This window comes from Felis catus, chromosome C1 (assembly GCF_018350175.1).
Source record: "Felis catus isolate Fca126 chromosome C1, F.catus_Fca126_mat1.0, whole genome shotgun sequence".
Lineage (NCBI taxonomy): Eukaryota > Metazoa > Chordata > Mammalia > Carnivora > Felidae > Felis > Felis catus.
In genome coordinates, this window is record NC_058375.1 from 180,253,456 (window position 1) to 180,278,923 (window position 25,468).

The 25,468-nt window shown below is 36.9% G+C and overlaps 1 protein-coding gene across 1 annotated transcript; it reads left to right on the plus strand.

Annotated features, from left to right (window-relative positions):
* Positions 1-824: 824 nt before the first annotated feature.
* LOC109503051 lies at positions 825-25,409 on the plus strand. Its single transcript, XM_045033692.1, has 6 exons — positions 825-913; positions 9,336-9,473; positions 9,521-9,660; positions 20,947-20,998; positions 22,920-23,112; positions 23,628-25,409. The coding sequence occupies exons 1-6, from the start codon at positions 825-827 to the stop codon at positions 24,507-24,509; spliced, it is 1,494 nt and encodes a 497-aa protein (XP_044889627.1). The 3' UTR covers positions 24,510-25,409.
* Positions 25,410-25,468: the final 59 nt, after the last annotated feature.

Consider the following 25,468-nt stretch of genomic DNA (forward strand, 5'->3'; position numbering starts at 1 on the left):
AAAATATATGAGTATCAGTCTAAAAATTAGAAAAAAAAATGTCTCTAACAAACCAAAACGAAAATATTGGGATGAGCTGGTAAGACTGATGGAGAGAACCTAAAGCTGAAGCCCTATCTCTCAAAAAATGTATCTTCAAAATACATGAATCCAAAATTTAGCATACTTTTCAGGAGAAATTTGAACAGAACTCTCTCAGAAACAAATTGAACCAAACATAAAACCACACACACAAAAAAATGAAACAAAAAAACCTAGTTCAAGATTGGTGTTAAATTTTAGTCATTAAGAAAAATATCTTCACTATTCTCAGAATTTACCAAATAATTCAGGACAGTTACATAATTGATGCGTCCTTATAATCAAAAATCATCTTAACTTTCCTTCTATTAAAAAATATTGAGTTTCTTAAAATATTAAGGTTGTCAAAGTATTTATCTAAAGCACAGAGAGAAAAGCAACACATCAAAACAAAAGAATGTTCATATTTTTTTCCAGTAAGGAAAAATATGGCAAAGAGTTTTGGCAGATTAAAGATGATTTTCAATATAAAAATAATTTTATACTTTACTCTTTGAAAACCCAACTTATTATGAAATCAACAACTTCATAAACACATTATTTTCTGAGATTGATCTGCCCTAGAATGAGACACTGATACTGAACTTTAACGCAAGTAATTTCTTTGAGAGGTGATACTGGGATCTGCCTTGGGAGGAGTGAGCGAGACCAAGATTTATTGGAAAGAAGTATTAGTGCTCTGGGCTATTGGAGTTCAATCCCAGTGCGGACCCCTGGGACAAAGTGGAAATCCTACTTCGGAGATGTCTTCTGAAAAGCATGACAACCCTTTCATTTTTGGTCGAGTGTTGTTACTGGACTGGCAAATTCTAGCATTTAGGACCAGCCAGGGGTAAAGATAAAGCATGTTTGGCCAGAGAAAACATTAAGCAAAGAGTTTTAGGTGCTCATAATCAGAAGCTGTGGTGTATAAAAGACCTATGAGTGCTGGCAGAAGAAGCCAGGGCACTGACAGTATCTTCAACAGTTGTATCTTTTCCTAAAACTCGCATTTTTTTTTAATATTTAGATGAATAATATTACACGCCACAAAGCATCCACAATTTGTTCAAGGAGTCAATACAATGACTTCAAAATAGTTAAACACACTGGCATTTTCTAATTCACTTGGAATTGACTAGCTTGTTACTACCGTCATTTATGTGTATATGCATTATTATTCATTCTTGTGTAAGACAATAAATGTTAAAATATAGAAACAAAATTTTCCAGTATGGTATAACCTTGGATTGCGAGTAACTTGTTCCGTGAGTGTTCTGCAAGACTAGCAAACATTTCTTGTAAATTTTAACTTCATAAACAAGTGATGTCTTGCAGTACGAATGGTACGTGACACTAAATGTCACATCATCACAACCCAGCTGATGGTTCTTGAAATTCACTTTGATATACAAGCGCTTTGGATTACAAGCTTCTTTCCAGAATGAATTATGCCCACAAGCCAAGGTTTTATTATAATTATTTACACTCGTGATTTTCGGCATAATTGGGCAAATGAAGTAATAAAAATGCATTTGGTATTTGTTGCTTTAGATATATTATCTGGCATGAACAGTTTGTTTCCCTATATTCCAAGGCTTTGGTCATTATCCCCACCTCAACTACTTTCCTCTCCATGTAATTTTGAAAAGGCTTTATTTCTTCATTAAAAAAAAAATTCTGTAGTTACAGATATGGAAGCATAAAAGGTAAAATACACATTTAAATATTATCTATAATATATTCTATCTCATGACAGTTATTGGGCATTTGTAAATGTTTACTTGAACAAAATAAACAAGTTTCAGTGAACACGTTTATTTCAGGTTGATTTTATGCTCTAAAAAGATATGTGTATTGGTTCAATAAATTAAAATCAATATAATCACATTTTAGTTTTAAAAAGCTACTTATTGGTTATGAGTATGTATTGCTTTTATTTATTTGGGCATGTATTGCTTTTATATGTGTAATTATAAAAGTTATTATATAAATATTTTAGGATAAGCAAAGAAAAAGCTTGAAGAAAGCAAATCCAATATATATTGCTTATATAGCAGTTTTAAACTGATATGCCATCATAAAACATGCCAGAACCACACATTTCTAAATTTCATGAAACATCCTTGTGAATTCCTTATAATTATAAACTTTTATTTTGATGATTTCTTTCTGGATTAATGTTTCAACCTCCCGGCAGGGGGAAAAAATCTAAGTTTGTCTTTTGACTCTTTGTAATAGTCTGCTAAATGTAGTGAGGAAAAAATAATTTAAATTTCAAATTCATTTTAATTTCATTACTAAATACCCTTTAGGGAAAACATTTTTTCCTCTGTCAAGATAATTAATAATTTTAAAGGGTGTTTTCAATATGCATTTGCCTGTAAGAAAATATATAATACCAAGGCTTGGGAAAACAAAAATTATATATTTCTAGATATGCTATGCTCCATGTATCTACTGGGAGTGTGACTACATTAATATACAAAATTAAACATAAAAGAAACATACTCTTTCTGCAAAGTCAGTCTCTGAGATAATAGCCTATTAATATCAAAACTAAATAAAATATTTTGCTTCTATTTGCTTACCCAGGTTCTCATTTGTTTCTCAGAACTGTAGCAAGATAATTTCTGACACAAATGTTTTGCTTTGTGAGCCCTTTCTCTCATATCTCTTCTCATATCAAAATTCCGAAAATATGTATTAAGTGACTGTTTTCTGGGATGAATTACTTTTTACCTCTGTTGGAAAACATTAAGTTTTTGTGGGAAGAGGGGAATAAACCAGTGCTAAATAAAATGCATGTTGAGTAAACTCAAGCACTGAGCATGTTATTATTATTATTATTTTTTTTTTACAACCAAGAGCACAAGGTGAGTGGCATTTTTTTTAATGTTTGTTTTTACTTAATTGTGAAAGTTTTGTTCTCGAGTGAATAAAAGATTCATAGTTGTTACAAGGTGGTTGAATATATGATGGATGATGGGTAGAAAGTAGCCAGCAGAGGCTTTGATCCCAAACCAGCCAACAGGACTAATCCATCTGATAAAACAGAATGATTTAATCATGAAATATGATTTAGTGTTAGGTAGAAAGTAACCTTTTAATGAAAATATAAGGCCAATATCAGAACAAGACTGAGTTACCATGTGTAAAACTTTATAGATTATATTTAAAAAATGTGTTGAGAATCAATGTGGCATAATGAAGGGGGGGAGGAAGGTTATCATGTTAGATCTAACTGGATTTGAACCTTGATTTTGCCATTGAAGAGGTGATTGAATTTACCTGAAATATTTAAATACCCTGCAATTCCTCTTCCTATATAAAATGTGTATACTAAACAATCTTCAATTATGTTCTAACAATTAAGATAAAAAATGCAAAGTTCAAATAAGTGAGCTCATCCATAGAAAGTGTTCCTTACCATTATTGCCTTCCTAATGTATATTTTAATAATAGTATATTTTAAATATAGTATTTCCCTTTTGCCTGTAAGAATACTTTGCAGGACCCCCAGTGGATGCCTGAAGTCACAGATAGTACTGAACCCTGTATATACTATGTCTTTCTTATGCATATATACCTATGATAAAGTTTAATTTATAAGTCAGGCACAGTAAAAGATTAACAATAAGTCATAATAAAATAGGACAATTAAAAGAATATACTGTGATAAATGATGTGAATGTGGTCTCTCCCCCTCTCAGGATAATCTTCTTGCACTGTACTCACTGTTCTTATGTAAAATGAGAGGAAAATGCCTATGTGATCAGATGAAATGAAGTGAATGTCGTAGGTGTTGAAGCTATTGTTGGACTTCTGATGATATGTCAGAAGGATCATATACTTCTAGACTGCAGCTGGCTGTGGCCAAAAGAAACCTGAGAAAGTGAAATCATGGAAAGGAGGGGGACCTCAGTTACCTTGTTATACTAGGAAACTCTCCTTCGATATGTAGATACCAATGTGTGTCTACTGATAACCTTTAGGCTTTAGGCATGTAGTCCGTGACTAAAAGGTAGATGTAAGGAAAAATAACACGAGCATTATTGATGTACTTATAAAATTAAAGTTCCCTGAAGCCAAACTTTATAGTCCATTTGTTTTGATGCCTGTCAAAAGCCAATTGCAAAATGTCTGCAAGTTCAAGGGCCAACTACATATGTAGGTTCGATGCCCTTTGTACGTAAAAGTTATGCTTTAATAACTGGTAAGTTTTCTGACCAGTTACACTAATACTGGGCACTGTTATATTGGCTTGGTTAAAGTGGCTCAGAAATTCTTGCCACCAAATGAAACCTTCTGTTTGTTTGTTTTTAGAAAACTATTTAGGAAAGTAGACTGCTACAATGACATAAAGCAGCAGAAATGGTTTTATGGTTTGTTGTAGTTTCATTGAATTCTACAACCTCGGGCAGGGCTTTAGTGGGAATACTACAGCAGATCCTGAAGTTGGAGCCTGTTGTCTGAGGCTCTCAGCTAACTGTACTTGTCACAGCTGAAAGTCAAATGAAATCTGAACAGTGTATATCCACTGTTGGCACAGGATTATCCCAAGCAGTGAGTTATGAGAGTGGTGGATAATTGTCGGATAAAACACTTCAAATAATTAGTAATCTTCGTACCTTAAGATAGGAATAAACAAAGCCACCTCTTTGAGCATAATTATATTGCATTAACACACACTAATTAAATCTTATAATGATATTTGAATAGTGCCCAAATTTAAATGTATATCCCCCATAGCCCATTAGTTAATATGAACTCCCTTTTTAGAAAGTGTTTTACCACATCCCCGCCTGACACTAACATCAAGGGTTATTAAGCAGTTGATAAAAATTTAAAGAATGAGTTCATGACAGAAGAATATGGCTGAAAGTCTTGTTTAAATTATATTCTAAATAGGCTGTACTATTTAAAAGACAAATACCGTTTATGAAAACATTTTCCCTTTCATATTTAGGTTTCCCAGTGCCAGGAGATTATTTGCTACTTTGGAGAAAATTAGTGAATGTTTGTTGAAATACTGATTTACTAATTTGTTTTTGTAAGTCAGTATCAAAAGTCATTAATTTATAGACTATTCCAGATGTAAAGGACATATATGAGTAAAACCAGTTTTCCCATAGAGCACAGGATCACTGGAATAAACGGCATTTGGGTTTGCCAGTGCATGGGTCAACATTTTATTAAAATATGTGACACATTATTTTGCAATTTATCTGTCCACCTCCTAGTTGTTCCATCTCCTTTTATGGTTACTGTTATTGGGAACATCTTTTAGTGTTTACATACGGTAATTAATACTTGTTGAACAGAGAAACGCTGAGGGGTAGAGTAAAACACAAGAATGTGGAAAGGGAAGGCTTATGCTTCTTTGGGCAAAGAGCTCACATGGATTACTGCAACATTTCTTCATCTGAAAGGAACACGTACCAAATGGTTTTCACTCTGTATTTGTTGAATACTCAGAATTGAAACATAGTGTCGGAGAAAATATCAGAGTAAAAATTCAGAATGAAATGTTACGGATTCAATAATTTTCAAGAATAATTTTGAAGGCTTTTCGAATCAGGGCATTAAAGTTCTGAGTATTTCATGAGTACTAATTTTAATATCTGTTTTCTGCAACAGTGAGTTTTTTCAGGAAGACCTCTGCTATTACTTTTATTTTCCTAGAAAAGAACTGGAAACAGTTAAGAGAAACATAAATCCCCGATACTTGATGCAGTGTTTTGAGACTCCTTATTTACTATTCTAGTGACCTCTGGCTAAACAGCATATTCCACCAGTGAGTTGAATAAATGGCATATTTCTTGCTTTCAGGATTTTATAATCTGTGTAGTAATTTACATTATTGTACTCACTACTTATCTAGGCATAAACTCAGGCAGTAAGCTTGTGCCTCAGGTATATTCTCTACCAGAAACTCTGTTGTACAGAAGAAGTATTTTCCTCCGTCTATAAAGCCCCTTTAAGTAATCGCGACTGCAGAAGCAACCAGTCTGATTTGCACTGATTTTCAGTAATATTTCCGGCAGGCATGCAAGATCCTAAATGCAGTTTCTCGCATCTAAAAATATGAGTTTATAGGCACTAGTTTATTGATAATTTCTGCTACTGGGGAGATATTGTTGACTCATATTGGACATTCTTTCATAACGCTGTCCCACTGAGGAAATCTGGACTAAGTGAAAATACACCATGGGACTTCCTTGATACACAATTTCCATTTTAAAGATGTTGAAATTGAAGCATACCTGGATGTTAAGTGTGGTAGATAAAATTAGATGTAGAATAAATATTACAAATTACAATTGAGCTCCGTAAGAGTTTAAAAATCAAACAGCAATAAAACACGTATAGCTAGTTAAGTGAACTGCTTAAGTTCATACATGAGAAAAGAACTTATACAATGGGGAAAAGATGTCTTCAACAAATGGTTCTAGGAACACTGGACAGCTACATGCAAAAGAATGAACCCAGACCACTTTTTACACCATAACAAAAATAAACTCAAAATTAATTAAATACCTACATGTGAAACCTAAAACAGTAAAACTCCTGAAATAAAACATAGGCATTTCCTTGACATCGGCAATAAAAATATTTTTTAAATACATCTTCTCAGGCAAGAGAAATAAAAGAAAAATTAAAGTAGTGGGACTACACCAAAGCAAAAAACTTTTGCACAGGAAAGAAGACCATCAAGAAAACAAAAAAGCAACCGATTGAATGGGAGAATATATTTGCAAATGATATAACTAATAATTTAATATCCAAAATATATAAAGAAGTTATGCAAGTCAACACCAAAACCAAATAATCTGATTAAAAAAGGGCAGAGGACCCAAATAGATATTTTTTTTTCCTGAGACGACATACAGATGGCCAACATAACACCTGAAAACATGCCCAATATCACTAGTCATCAGGGAAATACAAATCAATACCACAATGAGATATCACCACACCTGTCAGAATGGCTAAAATCAAAAGTAAAAGAAATAACATATGTTGGTAAAGATGTGGAGAAGTAAATTTCATGTATTCTTGGTGGAGATTCCTCAAAAAATTAAAAATATAATTGCCATAGAATCCAGTAACCTCACTACTGGCTATTAACCAGTGTCATGCACGCGCGCGCGCGCACACATACACACACACACACACACACACACTAATTCAAAAAGATATATGCAGCCCTATGTTTATTGAAGCATTATGGAAACAACCTAAGTGTCCATGGCTGGATTAATGGATAAAGATATCTCCACACACGATGAAATAATACTCAGCCATACACAAGGGAAATCTCGCCATTTGTGGCAACGTGGTTAGATCATGAGAGTATCACCTAAGTGAAATAATTAGGGCAGAGAAATATAAATATCTGTGATTTTACTTATGTGTGGAATATAAAAAAGACAAACGAAACAAAACTCATAGATCTAGAGAACAGGTCAGTGGTTATCAGAAGGGAATGGTTTTGAGGGCTGTGAAAAAGGTAAAGGGGTCAATTATATGGTGCCAAATGGTAATGACATTACCACCACTTACTGTGGTGACACTTTGTATATAATGTATGCAAATATCAAATTATTGTGTCGTGCCCTTGAAACTAATATAAAGTTATATGTTAATTTTGCCTTGAAAAGGAAATAAATAAAAGAGTTTAAAAGTTCTTTGTTTTCTTTTGCTGCTATTAGAAATTACCATGCAACTCAGGGGTGCCTGGGTGGCTCAGTCGGTTGAGCATCCGACTCCAGCTCAGGTCATGATCTCACAGTTCATGCGTTCAAGTCCCATGTCAGGCTCTGTGCTAACAGCACAGAGCCTGGAGCCTGCTTCAGATTCTGTGTCTCCTTCCCTCTCTGCCCCTCCCCTGCTCATGCTCTGTCTCTCTTTGTCTCAAAAATAAATAAAAAACATTAAAAAAATAAATTAGAAATTACCGTGCAACGCAAATGTGCTCTCTTACACTTCTGGAGTTCAGAAATCTTAAAGCAGTTTCACTGGGCTAATACAAAGCTGTACTTGGATGTGAAAAATTTATATGGTATAGGTCTAAAAGTATATTCAATTATTTTCTGCCACCTTGATTCTGGCTCTTCCTATTATACTTCAAACTGTACTATTACTGGCAAAAAGTGTCAATAATGCAATGTCTGTTGCTTTCTCTAAGGAATATTTCTGAGACAGTCCTCAATGGAAATATTTTATCTTTATCTTTTTCAGTTGCTTCTAATTAAATCTTAGTGCTCATCCTTTTTCAGTTGAACATTTAACAACGATCTGAAATATTTACAAAGTCCGCCCTTTGAGGGGCACATAGATTGGTGTGTTTTATAGATAATATTCTAATTATTGCATGTTTGTGAGAGTTCCTTTGGTGTTAAAAGCAAATAAATATATAAAGGGGCATGTATGGATTACTTTTTTTAAATTTTGTTAATGTTTATTTTTGAGAGAGAGAGAGACAGAGCACAAGTGGGGGAGGGGCAGAGATAGAAGGAGACACAGAATCTGAAGCAGGCTCCAGGCTCTGTGCTGATAGCACAGAACCCGACGTGGGACTTGAACGCATGAACTGTGAGATCATGACCTGAGCCAAAGTCAGACGCTTAACCCACTGAGCCACCCAGGCGCCCCTGGACTACTTCTATTAGCATGTTAAAAAACAAAGATTAAGGGGCGCCTGGGTGGCTCAGTCGGTTAAGCGGCCAACTTCCGCCCAGGTCATGATCTCGCAGTCCGTAAGATCGAGCCCCGCGTGGGGCTCTGTGCTGACAGCCCAGAGCCTGGAGCCTGTTTCAGATTCTGTGTCTCCCTCTATCTGACCCTCCACTGTTCATGCTTTGTCTCTCTCTGTCTCAAAAATAAATAAACGTTAAAAAAAAAAGATTAAGATCAATTTAGATTTGTCTACCAAGGTCCATAAGACATGACAAGGCATATACTTTCCTTTTTACCTATTTTCCATGATATTGAGAATAGTAGCTAGAGTTGCAGCTAAAATCATTAATATTGAAGCTGCAGGATCCTTGCTTAAGCTGCACTGTTTTATTTATGAAACAGATGATTGTTTCAAAAATCCTGTTTCAGAAGAGTAGTCTAACCCTGTTTACAGTGACTACCACTCTGACTAGATAATTATAATTTATATTATAATTAAAATGTTCGGATTGGTTTTATTCTCTGCTAGATTGTAATGAAGCTTTACGGGTAGCTATAATTAACCTCCACTGATATTAATTATGCACATTTAGGGATCCTGAATTTGCTGATCATGCAGTTCTCTTAAAGATGCCTGGGGCAGCATGGAGTAAAGAGTATACACAGCAGGTTTGCAGCCATGGTATATGCGGTGAGCGAACATGGATGGTTGCTGGAAGTGGCATGCGGAGGTTATTCAGTTCATGTTCATTTTAAATTATTTAATTTTCCCCGTTAGGTACATGAAAGCCATATGTGGTGTCACACAATTTTCTCCAAACGAGCTCAGGCTGCCAGGGGTTCAAGCTATCCAGCCACCTGTAAAAGGTGGACGACACTGTTCAATTTTCTATCAGCGATACTCACATCTTCTCCGAGGTTAGCCAAAGGGATCCTGCAAAATTCTGTTCCAGAACATAATGGGGACTAAATCTTTATACAGTGTCGTTACGTTTAAAATATCAGGGCAAATGACATCCACTGCTCATATCTCGTCCATTGCTCCCTTTGTTATATCCACTCCTCAAGTGCTTTCTCTCTATGGTTCTAATAAAGTATCTAATTTTGTGTTTACTAACGTCAAGAACAGAACCACAATAGGAAGCATGGATGTACCGTTCAGCAGAACTACCACTTAAAATACAGGAGTATTATGTTTTAGAATTGGCATAAGAACGTAGATTACCCACTTTCTTTGGAACAAGGACACTTAAAAGTCTTTGGCTTGCTTCCCTTCCTTGTCCTCCGCCCTCCCTCTTCTAACATTTATTTCACTCCTCTCATTTAGTCACCATAAACGGGGTATAAACCACCACCTTCAGAAGTGGCACAGAGACCAGAAAACAGCTATGGGAGGTATGAGTATACAAACATAACTGTGAAAAATTCAATTTCTTTTAGAGCACTCTCAACCTTAATCCCAACCACCTCAGCACAATTTGAAATTTCATGGTTTTCAAAATTAGCAATTCCAATAGCCAGAGGACATTAATTGGTGCCAGATAATGGGTATTTTCCTATTGTTATGGGTCAAAAACTCATATTTATTTTCCTGCGTCTTCCAGTTGGCAATATGGTATTCTTTCTACATTTCAGGGCCTGCGTTTGTTTTCTTTCCTCAGGCTTTCTCAGTAGCTTAAAATCATTAATACTGAAGCTACATGATCCTTACTTAAGCTGCATCGTTTTATTTATGAAATAGATCGTTGCTTCAAAAATCTTATTTCAGAATCCTAGTCCAACCTTATTTACATTCACAACTAATCTGACTAGATTATTGACTAGATTAGATTACTGACTAGATTACCTACTAACAGGCAGGTCTGAAACTATACAGGATTTTAGGTATTACACTGTTAATATGATAGCCCGCTGCAGTTTTACACACACACACACAATGCGCGCACACACACACACACACACACACACACACACACTCATGCAGGTATACCCCACTTTTCAAAAGTGCACATTAGGACACATGTTTTTATGAAAGATCTACATTCATATGTGTTTTTGCTAACTAAAAAAAAAAGCAAAAAGGATTTTTTTCACTTTTACAGGAAAGGGGTAAAAAGCAAAAATAGCATTCAGCATTTGTTTTGCCACAAACCATTATAGAGTCAGTACTCACCGCTAGAAGTGACAGTGCCCCTGCCCCCTCTCCCCCGCCTCCCCCCAGCCAAGCTCCTTTTGCAGGAATGACACGCAGCATCTCAGTATCCCAAGCCACCATAACGTTTCAACTGTGTGTGTGAACATCGACTTTATCTCATTTATTTTGTGCATCCTTAGCAAGATGTGCCCTACGTTTTCAGAAAAGCCTAAAAGAAGTTGTTTTGGGGGTCTGGAAATGTTTGAAAAAAAATTTATATGAATTAATGATAATTGTTTCTTCACTTAACCTATTTCAGCTTCCAGAAGTTTTCATAGGCAAGCTCTACTCTCAGAAAGGACAATCCTGTATATACATATGTATACACACATATATATGCATCTACACAATATACATATATATGTATACATATATGTGCATATAAACATATATGTATTAATATATGATATGTATTTATATATGTACACAAATACAGAGTACATGTATGCCTATCTCTATAATAATCTGTGTTTTATCATTCATACCAACATCTATCTATGTATATGAACAGAAACACTGTATTTCTGGATCAGAAAACAGACTTTTCATTTATTCACAGAGCAATCTGAGCAGCTCTGATTCCCCGTACCCCAATCCCCCACAGGGCAATGCAATGAGAGCAGAATGTCACTACATGCAGTGGTTGCACCAGAGCAGATGGAATTATGAAACCTGGAGCTTGTGTAGGGCAGCTGGTACATCTGACCACTCTCCCTCTGCAGATAGAATAAAAAAGACCTTTGTTCTGGAATACAGACAAATCTTCTCTGCGGATTGATGGGGGCAGTAGAGAGAGGATCTCTAGATCTCTTTCTCTAGTCTGAAATGTAAAGAAATGATTCAGAATTTATTGTACTTAGAAGCTAAGCAAATGGATCCAGGAGAAAGGCTATTTTACATTCCCTTGGAGCAGTACAACGTCTAACTTCAAAGTCATGTTTACCATCTAATCCTCTTTAAATCCAATACCAGTGTTCTTTGTTCTGAAAGCTCTGACCGGGTGGACATATAAAATTATTCATGGAGCATTGTTTCCAAACACCAACATAGAGTGCTTCCATAGATATTTGGTAATCATGGGATCTAAAGTCCAAGAGATCACTCCCTTCTTCCTAACTAGTGCGCCTAAATTTATAACATTCTCTTTCCTCCTATCATCCTGGATACCTAGGATAATTTTTTTCAGTAATGTTAAATATTTTTAACCCATGGTTTTTATTACTGAAGAACAATATTTGTGCATTACACAGCCTGCACAAGTTCTGATATGGAGATCCTTAAATGCTAGTCAAGGTGTTTAAAACCTATTCTCTCATTAAGGGAGACCATCAATATTTTTCAGCAGGAGTCTGTCCATAGTGTTATGATGATTATTTCAGTAGTATTTAGTTTGAAATATAAATGTGGAGAAACGGGAGACTGGGAAAATACATTAGAAAATCTCTACAGCAATCCAGGTATAAGATGATGTATTCATGAACAAGAGCAGCAATGAAAGTAATGACAAGGAGGCATTTAAAGTAGGAGACATTCAAAGGAAAGAACTGATACCTGAATTTGGAAGTATGGGTATAGTGAAAATTCAAAATCACCACACATAAGTGGTCAGGAAAATGAAAATGTCTTTGGTTATAATTAGAGACAAAAGAGAATGTTAGATCTGATGGGAATAGAGAGCTTTTAGAAATTTTATGTTTGAAATGCTAGATTAGCCAAGTAGAAAGGCTTAATAGTCCAGAGTGTCACTACCAGAATACTGGGCTGTATTGATCATGGGTATGGCAAATACAATTATATTTATGTTATTTCCATTAGAACAGCTAGTTTATCCCTGGTCTTACCCACTTAATGAAGCTATTGTTTCTGGTGGAAACTTAGTCTCAGGAACAAGCATGACGTGCTCTTTTTATGAAGTCTACACATTTCTAGCCGTGTCATTATTTTCAGGAACATTAACTGTCACAGGTGATATCAAAACCTTAGAACATTTTGTCCTCTGAAATCTTCGTAATATGTTGTGAGTGGATATCTCTTTCTGTTTAGAAACTAAGCTGCACACAATTCCATTTCACTTCATTAGGGATATTACATTATGGGTGTTTCCTACCTCTGTGACTTTGTTGTGTATTCAAGTGAAGGTGAATCAACAGAATTGTACTTCTAATGATTTCTCTTTTGCTGTGCAATATTAATGTATTTTATGAATGAATAGAAAATGTGCTTCTATAATTCATTAACGACCAATTGTTCTTTTTAAGTACTATTCCCAAAAATGTTTTCAGTAATCATTCTCTGTTTTTCTTTTCTGTAACACATGGGTCACAACATGATGACAACAAAGATCTTTCTAGATTTTACCTCCTTTTGATACTATTTCATGTGAATTATCAGCACTAGAACTTTTAAAAAGTTTTCAAATGATCTAAACTGATATAACTAATAAGTGGTTATAATTCAAGAACAAAAATACACAAAACTAATTATCTAATTAGATATTATCTGATTTGTTTTGCAAAAATTAAAGCAATTTACTTAGGTCAATACATCAGCCTATCATTAGAACTCTCCTGGTACGTTAAGGTAAGCTGTGGTGCCTATCTGCATGTTATGTCTATAGCTTTATGCAGGAACACAGCCCTTAATTTCTTGTCTAGCTGCTCTATTTTACTGAATAAACAAATGTAACAAAGGTGAACACATAAGTGATATGTAGTAAATTTAATTTTTCTTTTTTTTTTTTCAACGTTTTTATTTATTTTTGGGACAGAGAGAGACAGAGCATGAACGGGGGAGGGGCAGAGAGAGAGGGAGACACAGAATCGGAAACAGGCTCCAGGCTCTGAGCCATCAGCCCAGAGCCCGACGCGGGGCTCGAACTCACGGACCGCGAGATCGTGACCTGGCTGAAGTCGGACACTTAACCGACTGCGCCACCCAGGCGCCCCAGTAAATTTAATTTTTCAAAGAGAGTAATGCAACGGCTAAGCAGATAAAATAAACAAATCACCATATTTTCAAACTACAGACCACTTATACAAGATAAAATGCATGTTACAAATGACTTAACCTGGGCACGCACATATTCTGCCCTAAGTGGAAGGGGGTGAACACAATAACTCCATGTATCCAGATAAAATCACTCATATACCTCTGTCTTAATGATCTACTTTCATGGCTTTTTTTGGTAGATTTAAATATGCAGTTGGAAAAAAATTCTCTCAGGATAACACCCATTTAGTATGGCTTGTATTGAGATGAAAATATGCAACCATAAACTTCCATGGCTCAGATTTTGATAGATGCTAGTTTAAAGGAAAAGCATTTTAAAGGACATAGTCTTGATGTTGGAAATCGGCAAAGAGAACTGTGTCATAATGATGTATAAACTCATAGTAGAATTAGTGCACAATCAGATCAACCTATATCCTTGAGATACAAAAAGTGCTTGATTAAATCAAGGTGTATTTTTAAGGAATCTTTAACATATATTTCAATCGTGTGCTCTTTCTCTACAAATGATAAACTAAATAAGCTAGGAGAGAATTAAATATCAATATACAAGTAGGAATACTTCCCACTCTTGAAGTGGTTTATTTGGGGAAATGACTTGAGGGGACGAATATGAAGAATGCCAGGGAAGCAACCTCATGATAAGTCATTTGTTTCTCTGTAATCTTCCTTATTGTTTATCTTGTTAAGAAACTTGTTGAGCGATTCTGCTGGATCTTCTGGCACCTGACAGAAGCATCATCAGTCACTGCACACGCTTTGGCCTCCAAACTCTTTTACGGGATTCAGGAGGGACATGGATTTAAATTTTAAACTGGTTTCTGTCAGTGTGACAAATGAACACCAGAAAATTGTAGGACAATGGTAGAATGTTGAAATGCATGCCAGAAGTAATGGGCCAATCTTCAAGTGGAATCGACAAAAATAGCCTTAAAGCATCTCCAGGTTATATCATTACGATCATTCTATGTCTAAGGCATAAGGACAGCCTATTCCTGAAGCTTTCAACTCCGCATTATTTACAGAGGTAACGCAATTTACCACCCAGAGTAATTAAACCCTTTAGAACGAAAAACTGTTCATAAAGCATTAAATCCTTAGCATCAATTTTTTTTGAAGTGTCAAATAGACCTATCAAAGTCTGAAGATAATGACATCTAAAATTTTCTCCCAGTTTATTTTTCCCAAGTTCATTTGCGTTATTGCTTTCGTAGTCACACGTAATGATGACACTCTGAAGTGTGTTATCTTAATCAGATTTTAAAAATATGTATTTGCCAAAAAGAACTAGAAAAGTTTGCTGTATTTGATGAAGTGCATTTTAATAGATGTAGGGACTCCTAACAAAAATAACGGAAGCAGTGACTAGGATGTTATCAGACAGAGCACAATGAGGCCTGCCTCAGGGTTTAGATTCTATACTTAGAAGTCAAAACTAGAAAAATGCTGGGCTTCTAAGTCTTCTGATTCCCCACAGCTTTCTTTGTATCCTTGTGAAGCGGCTTAGCTGTTCTCAAGAAAGGAAATCAACTCAAAAGTGGTTCAATGTTGATATGTTCATACAAGGAACTCCAGGATGCTGCTGGAAATATTTCATATGCAATCTTTTTTTCAACGTTTTTTATTTATTTTTGGGACAGAGAGAGACAGAGCATGAACGGGGGAAGGGCAGAGAGAGAAGGAGACACAGAATCGGAAACAGGCTCCAGGCTCCGAGCCATCAGCCCAGAGCCTGATGCGGGGCTCGAACTCACGGACCGCGAGATCATGACCTGGCTGAAGTCGGATGCTTAACCGACTGCGCCACCCAGGCGCCCCTCATATGCAATCTTAATAAGATATTTATTTTATAAGATATCTAAATGAAATGCTTGTCAGAATTATTGTTACACAGTTGTGAAGAAGAAATATGAAAACGCCTATTCGTAAATGTGGTTTAAACATTAATATAATTAAAGACATCAAATATTTGCCTCCACCTGAATCTTGAGAGTTTGGTAAAAACAGATTCTAATTTTTTTTAATGTTTATTTATTTTTGAGAGAGAGAGACAGAGTATGAGCAGGGGAGAGGCAGAGAGAGAAAGAGACACAGAATCTGAGGCAGGTTCCATGCTCCAAGCTATCAGCACAGAGCCCAATGCAGGACTCGAACCCACAAACCATGAGATCATGACCTAAGCTGAAGTTGGACATTTAACCAACTGAGCCACCCAGGCATCCCTCCAATTGCTTTAAGTAAAGAAAAAATGTATGCCATTTCACTTTAAAACGTTGAGGTCATTTTTATGAATTGTTCATCATATGGTAAATTGCATTCATTTAAAATTATTAACATTAAGAGTTTAATTTTCTAATGAGGTATCCTTTTCATTTTATAGATAATAAGGAATAAAATATAATGGAGACAAAAGTGTATTCGCTTTTATTAACGTTTTTAGCCATTAGAGTAATGAATACAGTAAATAAAAGTATGTATTTAAAATATGATGGCACAATTTAATACTCTGCTGAAAATGCAAGGTTGTTTATATTCTTTTTCATTCTTTTTAAATATTTCTTTGTTTTTGAGAGAAAAAGAGACAGAGTGTGAGTGGAGGAGGGGCAGAGGAAGACGGTGACCCAGACCAAAACAGGCTTCAGGCTCTGAGCTGTCAGCACAGAGCCCAATGCAGGGCCTGAACTCACGAAATGCGAGATCATGACCTGAGCTCAAGTCAGTTGCCCAACCAACTGAGCCACCCAGGCACCCCATGTTTTCTTGTTTATTATATAAAACTATATTTCTTATCTGAATGTTTCCTACCATAGAAAGTGTGCTTAATAAAAGAATACACTATCAACTATTTGATATCACATGCTGCTTTCATATATATATACATATATATGTATATATATATGTATATATTCTATAAATATGACAACATAGTATAGTAAGTGTCAAGTTGCTAAAGTATTTTATCATTATATTGATATCATTGATATTCCTGAACATGCCAAAATGAAAACTACTATAAGAAATAGTAAAGTAGATACTAATTTTAGCAATGTCACACATTTCTAGTTCGTTCAAATCTGTATGACCCACAGATCAACCTGATCCTCTGGGGGCTTGAGGGAACACCTCCCCTTTTTAATAATCATGGTAGCTTTAGAATATATTTATGTAGTAATGCTAAACTATCATAAGGGCTATAAATATATCACTAATCAATTTCATACAGAAATAATGATAATGGCAAATAGCCAAGGTGAACCCTATTCTAAGAATTGCACATGCTACAGAAGATTGTGTTAGCAGAGCTGTGAACTAAATACTGAACTAAATACATTTGAAATATGTTGTTTAAGTTTTCCTTAGAGGATGTGGACATACGAAAATGTGAAATATAAACACATGAAAGAATAAGGGAAAAGGTTTGGGCAATGAGCAAAGTCAAATATCATGGAAAGTGGAATATAAAAGAAAGGAAGGTAATATAGCATGACTGTAAAAATTTCACCAGATATATAGGCTCAAGTAAAACAAACAAATGAAGGTAATAAAGTGAAATGAAATGTGCTTTAATTTTCTTTCAACATCTCAGAGTTCTGAGCAGAATTACAGCACCTACCCTACAAACTTGTTTAGCAAATATTCATTAAAATGAAATATAATGATGATGGTTGCCAAAAGTGAATAAAATTGCTCTTCTTTCTAACTGTTGTGGAGCTGATTATTTTGGAAGAGTCAGGACCTAAAGCCAAAATTTCTCTTGACAATCATACAGAAACAAAATTGTCTTTGGCAATCCTAATCTAAAAACCAAGGTAGAAATCACTTAAACTCAAATTACCCTTCAAAGTTCTTTAGAAAGTTGCCATGTTGAAGACCTACACTCCTTTTTTTCTCGTATGCTTGGCTATAACTCACCAAAGTTTTTCTCTAGCATTTGAAAGAAATAACTCTTTTGTTTTGTAACAGCTGAAGCAGTTGACTTACACTGGGGGGCTCTATATTAAATTTAAAAGCTCCCTTAAATATCTAGAATCACATTCAGCATTAGGAGAGATCTATCTAATTCTGGGCCAGGGGGTTCTGAACCTAAGGGAACAGGTAAACCTCATTATTTCAAGCTCACTGTTGGGTATAAGTTCAGTAAGCAGATTGATAATAAGAATTGCCCAGGCTATTTAATCTGTTATTTTCTATCTTTGAAAAAATCCCACTTTGTTTTGTCTTTTTTTTGTAAGTCCCAATATGGATGATCAAGAGTATTAAATATAGTCAAGTTGAATACATATATAATGTAATTCTACCATATAAATCTTATTGTATTTTGTCATTAGAATACCTTTCCTTTATTAAGCTTAGGGAAGTTATTTCATTGTTTTTATATTTACAGAAATATGGATATGTCTTTCCTCTCTAAATTGACCCTAATGATTGCTTTGAATAAGACTGAAAGTGAGTTGCTCATGTCTGTATCTGGTATTCTAATTAATCCCAACAAAATAAAGTGCTAGAAAAGATAAGGACTTTTTCAGGTGGATTATGGTTTTAGTTAGATGAGTAGAGATGTGTAAAAATAATTTCAGTCTCATTTGGGACAATGCAATTTACGTTATTTTCAAGATGCCAGGTGGATTTGTATAGACTGAGGCAAAATATTTCTTACACTAAATCATTGATTATAATTCTTGTTCTTTTATGCAACAGAATTCTGTTGTCATTTACAACAGAATTTTCTACCTTCTTTGTACTACTAAGTATTAAAAATTCATCATTTACAAACCTAAGATATTTTATGTCTCATTTTATGCAAAATAAGATGTATAAGAGATATATATGTGAAATCTCACTACATTTCAGTTAAAGACTACAGAAAAAATGATGAATAGTAGAGAGACAAACAGCAGCTTGGAAACATTTTAAATGTTGGAACCAGTTTTTCTCCAGCATTTCACAGATTATGATCTGATAATATTGAAGGGTTGGCTTAGGGACCATGACACAGGTCCTGCTTTGCTTTTTCTTCTAGTAAGACTCAAGCAATGCTGGTATGGAGGGGCTCTGGGGTCTTGTTGAAGAGCAAGGGCTTGGTACTGAAGAGATAAGTGGAGACTACTTGGAACAGAGGGTTCAGCATGAACTGAGCACTGGTGGGTGAGAAGAAGGAAAATATCAGAAGAGCTGGTGAGAAAGCATTCTGGTCAGAGGAACCAGGGCAGGAGAAGTTAGCCTCTGTGAAGAATACAAAAAGTTAGTTGATTAGAAAATCGCAACGAAGAGGGTAATGGAAAGAGAGGTTGAAAACATACGCAGAGTTTTGAAAGTTCTAGTCCTAGTAAGTAGTTTAGATTTCATTTTAAAGACTAATCTGGGTGCCTTGTGGCTCACTAGGTTGAGGATCTGACTTCCCCTCAGGTCGTGACCTTGCAGTTCTTAAGTTCGAGCCCTGCATAGGGCTCTGGGCTGAGAGCTCAGAGCCTGGAGCCTGCTTCAGATTCTGTGTCTCCCTCTCCTTCTGCGTGTCTCTCTCTCTCTCTCTCTCTCTCTCTCTCTCTCTCTCTCTCTCTCAAAAATAAACAAACATAAAAAAATAAATAAATAAATAAAGACTAATTCACTGTGGTGTCTCTTTATTTATAAATTGAGGATAATGCTATTATGTTGCATAAGGATGTTATGTTAATAGCTAATAATCACACAATATGATGCTTAAAAGTGTATTTATGGGCACCTGGGTGGCTCAGTCGGTTGAGCTTTGGACTCTTGGTTTCAGCTCAGGTCATGATCTCACAGTTACGAGATTGAGTCCTGGCTCCAGCTGGGCACTCACATCATGTGGAACCTGCTTGGAATTCTCTCTCTCTCTCTCTCTCTCTCTCTCTCTCTCTCTCTCTCTCCTCTCTCTCCCTCTCCCTCTCTCTCTCTCTCTGCCCCTCCCTGCTCAAGTTCCCTTTCTTTCTGTATCTCTCAAATCAACTTAAAAAAAAGTGTGTTTAGTATTAAAATTTCTTTTGATATAGATATTATTGTCATCCCCATTTTATGGATGAAGATATTGAGGCAGAGAAAATTAAGTTATATAAGTCATACACTTTGGACATGCATGCACTTCTTAAATGTCAGAATCAAAATGTGTAGTGAAGACGTCTACTTCTGGCAGTTGTGCTCTTAACTACAGATACACTAGACTCTGTTATCAAAACTAAATGAGATTATATATATGATGGAAGAATTTCACCATTCTCATCCTTTTTGTGTTCTGTGCTCTAAAATTAAGACTTTTCCTGTCAAGTCTTAAATATTTTGAACCCTTGACAATAATCTTTCATAGTCCTGTTTCAAAAACTAGAAACTCTTGTTTCATTTTCTAAGCCTCTATTACCGCTAATTCCTCATAGCTGTACCCATGGTTACCTTCCCCCAATTTTAACATCTCACCCCTTATCTCTCATTTTAACATAAATAAAATAAAATAAAATAAAATAAAATAAAATAAAATAAAATAGTAACAAAAAATAAAATAAAATAGGAAATGTGAAATAACCTCAGCTTCCTAACTATTATGCTTAAAATTGTGTCTCTCACTTCCTATTGGGTGCCACTTCATAGTCTAAGGATGTTTAAATAATTCCTATGACTAGATTTTCTGACCAGTTTGATTAATCCACTTAACATTCAACACATTTTCTTACAGAAAGGTAGATTACTAGAGTTTCCAGAAAGTTAAAAATATATATATCAAAAATACATATATACCAAATGACTGTGACAATGGAGTAAAACATTGTGCATCATATGACAAATATTAAGAATGTACCTATATCCTTCAAATATTTGAAGGAATTATGTGTAGAGTTAAGCATTATTGAAAAAAATAAAACAAAAATTAAGCCAAATTTTTTAAATCAAGTCAGAATGCAATTGTTTAAAAGTTTTTTCCTTTAGATCTAGTTCTAGGATGTAATCTTCTTGGCAATAGAGACTGGGATTTTTTTTCTTTCTTGTTTCAGTTGTCCCCTTTAAGCTCTTTATTTCATTATTAGCAGCTTTAGTGGTTCAGAAGTATCTTTTTATTTTATTTTATTTTTTTTGTAATATGAAATGATTTTCCCCTCTGGTGACAATGTTAGAGAAAAGTGCTTTGGGATTATTCTCAATACAGACACTAGAGTTCTTTCAGTCAAACAGTTTGAATTTAGATGTAAAGAAAATGTAGATTGCAAGAGTAGATGAGCCATCCTATTCAAAACGGGCATGACTAGATAGTGGTTGACCAAATATACACCTGAAAATGATTTGAAGGTTACAGAAATCCAAGAAACTATAATGCAAAAATTCTCCCAAGATCATCATTGTGGTCAACTCAATTGATGTATAGATCGTCAGGCCTTTGGTTTTTATTGAAACATGCCAGAAAATGAACAACATGGACAATTCTGTGATGTTGAATTCCAATCTCGTTACTCATTCCATATTTGCTTCCAACTAGCATACATTACAGAAAGTTAGCTTTGATACTTTGTTTATATTGTCCTAATCCAAACAAGGATTCCTGACTAAAACGAAACTACACTTTAGATCTATTCTACTGCTGAAGTCACAAATCCAAACGCCCAACTTCCTACAACCATCCTGACTTATCTGTGGTTTGTTAAGCCTTTTACTCCATTGAGACGCCTAAATCATTCCACTTGCAGAAAGCCTGCAGGCCTCTTTGCTTCCTTTCTTCCCAAGAGTGTGAAATCTCTGGCTTGTTTTTGGCCTCGCAAATAAAGGAATCACGGAGACTGCCATTTCCTATTTACAATGGTACAGAGGAGACTTAGTGGACTGTGAAGATCTATGTACTTCGCAACAGTTCTGAGAGCCTGAGCATTAGAGGGGGGCAGGAGATTAATTCTTGTAAATGAAAGATAGGCAGAAATAATATGCAGTTTCCAGCTTGAAGCTGTTAAGAGAATAGCCTTTCCTTTGTCTTCTTCTTTCTCTTCTTCTCTTCCCTCTGCCCTGCCATCTCCTTGTCTCTGTGTATATTTTCCTTTCTCACTGCACACACCCACCACTTTCCCCAACCGGCTATTGGAAGCAAAAGACCCTAAGATGTTGGATTTGCAAAAAGAAAGGAGCACCTGTGATTCCTGATTCACAATCAGGAGAAAATTACATGGGCCGGTAATATAAGATGATAAATACACTTTTTTTTCTTTCTTACATTGTACTCACTGAGTCCTATTGTATCTTTTTAAAGCTGATAAACCTTCTTTGGTCATATCACATAACTTTTAAAATATAATAGTTTCATTGTTCATAGTTTCATTCTAACTGTGGTATAATTTCCATTGTGATTTATTATTTAATGAGAGTTACTTGACATAGCATATTTAGTTTTCAAATATATTAAAGCATATTTTATTATATATTTCTAGTTTAGTAGAATTGTGGCTTGATAAAATGGTCTACGATACTGTGATCTTAGGAAATTTTCTTTTTGTGCTTAAAATTAATATATATTGCTGCCTTGCTGGAAAAGCTCTGTATACCTATTTCTGTGTCAGCCTGTGATAGAGTATGTGTGGGATCCAAGGAATTTAACAAAAATCCCCTACCCCTGGACAAGCAGAGCAAGACTAACTCCATTTTGTGCTACACCCACCATCTCATGTATAACCCCCACATGACCTACTTATTGCTTAAGACACTCCCCCACCCTAGTCAAGACGCTGAGCACACCCTTACTGGAAACCGGCTTATATAGGAATGCAGAACACCTAACCTCCAAAGAATGTAAACCCTGCCTTTTGCCTGCCAAACTTGCGTGCTAATTCTGACCAGAGTGATAGGCTAGTTCAAACAGTTACTATAGGGTAAATTGTAATTCAATTGGCCACCTGCGTGTGGCCTGACATGACTATGCAACTTTCTGTGTGTGTTACAATCTCATTGGCCACTGGTCCCTATAAAACTTCTACACCTCTTAACCTAGGGGTCCAAGTCCCTGCTCCACTTTGTCAGGTATCCTTGGGCCCAAGCTCGAGCTTGCAAATAAACCCTCCTGCGTTTGCCTCAGTATCGGCTCCTTGGTGGTCTCTCAGATTCGAAATCAGGGGCATTACATTTGGGGGCTCGTCCGGGATTCGAGAGACCCCCAGGACCCCACCCAGAGGGTCCCACATCTGGTGAGTGCACTCAACTTCTTCTACCTTTCACGCGCATATTTTCTGAGAGCTCTATACTGTATCTCTACCTGTAGGAATTCCAAACTGTCTTTGGGTTGGCATTAGCTTAAGCGGACGCGCTGGCGAGCTGTCACCCAGGACTCTTGGGAGACATCTCTTGCCCGAGGAGGACGAAGTCCTCATCTGTGAGGAGAGCCGGCTGCCATTACGGACAGCCAGCCCTTCGTTTTACTTTCTGTTTTGTCTCCGCAGCCGTGCTGGAACATTTGTCTGTGTTATTGTGTCCTTGTTAATCCTCATAACTGTGTGTGTCTTGGTGTGGAATGAAATGGGGCAGACCCAAACCACCCCCGTCTCTTATGCTCTCCCACTTCTCAGACGTTAAGGAAAGGGCTCATAATTTGAACAAAGACATAAGAAAAGGGAAATTTCAGACTTACTGCCTGTCAGAATGGCCAATCTTTGATGTGGGATGGCCCTGAGAAGGAACTTTCCACCTACCTATTATTTTGCAGGTCAAGGCCATAATCTTCAAGGACAAACCAGACGGCCACCCTGACCAGGTGCCCTACATCCTGGTCTGGCAGGACATGATTGAAAACCCCCCCTCTTGGCTAAAACCATTCTTTCCCCCCAAAGTAGGACCTACCAAGATTCTAGTCCTGTGGAAAGCCGAGAAGGAGACTGAAACAAAGGCCAAAACGCCCCTTTATCCGGTCTTGCAGGATTCTTCTCCAGAGGACCTGATTCATCTGCTGCCCTACCAGGCTCCCCCTCCCCCTTCCGCCCCTCCATTGGAAGCACCAGGGGCTGCAGGAGTGGCACCACCCCTCCCTGATGAAGGAATTCCTGTGCGCGGGCCAGCAGCAGGGACACATGGACAGACCCACTGGGCAGCCCCACCCTCAAATATGGGGCCGGCCAACTCCACCGCCCTTCCCCTCCATGCCATGGGGCCAGACTCCCATGAGTCTGGAGAACAACCAATGTTATATTGGCCGTTCTCCACCAGTGATTTATATAATTGGAGAACTCAAAATGCAAAATTCTCCGATAACCCTAAAAATTTAATTGGGCTTTTAGATACTGTTCTCTTTACCCACCAGCCTACTTGGGATGACTGTCAGCAGCTCTTACAGGTTCTCTTCACTACCGAAGAGAGAGAACAATTACAGGTGGAAGCTCGGAAGTCTGTCCTGGGAGAGGACAGACAGCCGACTCAAAACCCAGACCTCATAAGCGCTTCCTTCCCCTTATCCCGCCCTACCTGGGACTACAACTCGGCTGAAGGTAAGGAGAGGTATATGGCCAAGGTATATGATGTAAGACAAGGTAAGGATGAGAGTCCAGCATCCTTCTTAGAATCACAGAGGCTTTTAGGCAGTACACCCCTATGAACCCAGAAGCTCCAGAAACAAAAGCCGCAATTATCATGGCTTTTGTTAATCAGGCTGCTCCAGACATCAAAAGGAAATTACAAAGAGTGGAGAGGCTAGGAGAGAAGAGCCTACAGGACTTAATAATAGTAGCAGAAAGAGTTTACAATAATAGAGAAAGCCCGGAGGAGCAACAGACTAAACTAAGAGATGGGCAGACCCGAAATTTGGCTAAGATCCCACTGGCTACAACCATGGATAACCCACAGGAAAAACGGAGGCACCTCAAGAAGCTGACTTCAGGGACAGGTAAGGAGGATGGCCCTGGTCCCTGATGGGAGCACCCTAAACTAAACAAAAACCAATGTGCTTATTGCAAGAAAGAAGGCCACTGGGTGAAAGACTGCCCTAACAAAATATCTAAGGCCCCTGCCAAGATATTGGAGATGGAAGACCTGGACAACTAGGGGAGTTGGGGTTCGGTACCCCTCCCCAAGCCCAGGGTAACTCTCAGAGTGGAGGGGCAACCAGTTGAATTTCTAGTGGACACTGGGGCACAACATTCGGTCTTATTACAACCCCAGGGGAAATTGGCGAGCAAGACCTCATGGGTTCAAGGGGCCATGGGGACCAAACATTACTCATGGACTACCCGCAGAACTGTGGACCTCAGCATGGGCCGGGTATCCCACTCCTTCATGGTCATCCCTGAATGTCCCTAGCCGTTGTTAGGTCAGGACTTGCTCACCAAGATGGGGGCACGAATTTGCTTCCACCCCAGAGGGGCAAAAATCCTAGACAAAGAAGGGCAACCAATTCAGGTGCTTGTCCTGAGTTTGGAAGATGAATATCGTCTCCACCAGATGCCCCCAGTCCCAATGACTGACATTGACTGTTGGCTACAGGAATTTCCTCAGGCATGGGCAGAAACTAGGGGAATTGAGCTGGCCCAACACCGACCGGCTATATACATAGAACTA